We start from the raw sequence: 3048 nt of genomic DNA on the forward strand, positions 1-3048 counted from the left end.
CCTTTTCTTTCTACTTTCAGTTTCACTTGGTTGACCAAGGGAAAATATTGTAAGTTTTTTCCATAGTAATGTAGGATTGAGCATTGTTTTTGATCGAGGTTTTCGTATCTTTTGCAAAAATAGATGTACCAATATAGACCCTATGTGATTCAAAGTTCCAGTCATGGACATTAGGACATGCCAGCATTCTGCTCGAGGAAATCAAATGAAGATTTGAAATAAGATCGAATTAAGTCAGAAAAGTATTCCTTCTTTGCCTCCAACACAAGTATAATGGATTCCGTTCACAGTATGTCTTTTATTATTTTAATTTGTCAATATTTACATCTAGAAGCAGAGATGTTTCATGGTGAACGAAACATTTGGACATCAGTCATACATGAAGTAGTATCAAGTCTTGAAAAGCCAGTGATGTTCAGTTTTGCATATTGCAAGTTCATTTAAATTTCTTCTCCTTCACTGGTCCTCTTGGGATTTTGTTAAGAACCCTTGAATCAAATTTCTTGTAGAGTTTTCGAATATCCTTAGTTCCTTTTCCAGCAAGATAATCGACTTCGCGCTCATACCTCTCATACAAAGCGGGCAGAGTTCCAATACAGAGGAAGCCTATTTGGACAATTTTGAGGATGACCCTTATTAGTTGAAACCAGAAAGCCCAAAATTAAATTAAATATGTTAAAACTTACCAAGATATAGAAGATTCATCGTGGTGAAATAGGATCCAATTACTGACAACGTCCATAGGAAAACAATTGCCTGAAAACAAATCACCAGGAAAATGTGAAGGTTGTCCTGAATCGAAAAGTAACTAGTATGAAGGAGAGGGGGATGAGTCGGATCATACCAAGAGGAAAATCTTCAAGTCTTTTCCACATGCTATGTCGTATAGTGTTAAAAATAATTGATTGAATCTAGTATGGAACGTTCGAGCGACATGTTGAAATGCAGATTCCGATAAGATGATTTCAGGAATCTTGGGAGGATGCCTGAAAAGTGGAATTTATTATGTACCAATACAGCACATTGGTAATCATGTCTTAGTGTAACTCAGTATGTAATCACATTGCATTCAAAGAAGTTACCGGTCGAATAATGCTGCGCCATTGGACCATATAAAAATGACTAGCATGACAGTGATGGAGATGTGACATAGAAGTGTAAGAAAATGGTATTCAACAACCTCGAAAAGAAACCATATTGCTGTAAACCCAATAAAAATCGCAGCTGAAACATTCTTGTTCCGCCATAACAGTACGTTTGCGACTGCAAAACAATCAAAACCCATATTCAGTAAATTTCTTGTCTACCATGCAAATATGCAATTGTAACACAGCCTTGATCAGAGGTGATCATCAAATGGCTTTATACATATTTCTCTCAGGTGTTCCATGAAAACGCAGTATTCGTCTATTAGAAGCTGATGCGGGACTAGTTACCAGGTCATGCACTGAGGTTGAGTACCTAAATCAAGCTAAAAGCCTATTGTATTGATGTGTCCCCAAGACCCAAAGTACAGAAGCTGGAAGTAAGGTTGTATACATACGATTGTTTGGGTGTTCAAAACCTCTGTTCTCACTTCTCACACAACATCAAAAGTAACATGAACAAATTTCAAGTATGGGACAATGTGCTTTTGAGTTTTGGAAATACCACGTACATGCATGACATAAATACTACGATAACACAACACGAAATAGCATCGGTTTATTGGTATGGTTGACTATGCCTTACAAATACACACATTTGTGATTTGTCATGCTTGGAAATGTTTCTGTATGTTCTTATATGAAAATCATTGACCTAGAGCAAGAAAATATTACCTTGTCCACCTCCCAGAATTGAGTGTAGGGGCCTTTCGCGTCTGAACAGTCGTCCTGGGGTCGATGATACATTATCTGAGTCAGAATCGGATGAATAGATCGGCATGATTGTTTTGTAAGGCAATTAATTATATGTTCAATGTTTTGTTAAGTTGGTTATATAGCGAACTCAGAGAAGTGTTCTAAGCTTGGTAGTTAAGGAAACCAAAATGAAGAAGCAAGGGATGCCTTCTGCATTGGTGCATGGTTTAGAAGTTTGCTTCACATGACCGCTACCTATAAAAACCAACCAATTTATCCATTCTGATTTTTTTGTGTTGGAGGCGTGTCGGCGTGACAATACTACTCTTAGTTTGCCTAGCTATCAATGAAGGTACACTGGTCGTTGCAAGAATACATTAGGTAATTCTAAGGCGCTACTTAGAGAGGAAATCAAGAAAAAATAAAGTAATTTTAAGGCTACTTTGTACTTTATTATGACACCCATTTATATTATAAATAAGTCGGTTGTTATATGAACTCCACTTATACGAACTTCAAAAAAACTCCACCATTAAAAACAATGAATTAGAAACTGATTTTTGGAAGAGATGTTCTCCTCACAATATAGATTATCCTTAGAAAAACTCATCATATTTAAAAATGTCTAGGCGATCAAAAATTAGCTTACAATGTTATAAAATTATCCAACGGTCCATATTTTTCAATTTTCAAAACAACTTTTGACAAGGTTAAACATTTTCATTTGTGCTAATTTTTTTGTAAGGATATTCTCCATTATGACAAGACTATCTTCACCAAAACTCAACCCTTAATTCATCTTATAAATCCACTTTTAGTGGTGGAGTTCATTTGAAGTTCATATAAGACGGAGTTCATATAACGGGCTCGAATAAATAAATTACATCTCAACTTGAGCATGCATCTACACGGTGTAGAATCACACCTCCACGTAGGTGCCACTGGATTTTACAGCTCCTACACTCTAATGTATAGCATGGCCAAATATTTTGATATCGGGCGATATATCGGACCTCTAAAAAACCAATATATATTGGATATAACGGTGGATATATATCTTTTTGTTGACAGATCAAAATTTTGTTTTATATGTCGATATATCAAAAAATATCATTGATATATTAATAAAAATCAGTCAAAGTCAACACAGTCAACAATTTGATATATATCATATACAAAATGTGTCAATATATCCATCCGATATATA

At 35.3% G+C, this 3048-nt stretch overlaps 1 protein-coding gene across 1 annotated transcript; it reads right to left on the reverse strand.

The window, feature by feature from the left end:
* Positions 1-271: 271 nt before the first annotated feature.
* LOC147479361 (reticulon-like protein B9) lies at positions 272-1961 on the reverse strand. Its single transcript, XM_086577618.1, has 5 exons — positions 1821-1961; positions 1083-1263; positions 845-986; positions 687-756; positions 272-606 (listed from the first exon to the last, which is right to left on the reverse strand). Exons 1-5 carry the CDS (start codon positions 1924-1926, stop codon positions 437-439), a joined length of 669 nt encoding a protein of 222 aa, XP_086433744.1. The 5' UTR covers positions 1927-1961; the 3' UTR covers positions 272-436.
* Positions 1962-3048: the final 1087 nt, after the last annotated feature.

The sequence above is a fragment of the Coptis chinensis genome, chromosome 8, assembly GCF_015680905.1.
Source record: "Coptis chinensis isolate HL-2020 chromosome 8, ASM1568090v1, whole genome shotgun sequence".
Taxonomy (NCBI): domain Eukaryota; kingdom Viridiplantae; phylum Streptophyta; class Magnoliopsida; order Ranunculales; family Ranunculaceae; genus Coptis; species Coptis chinensis.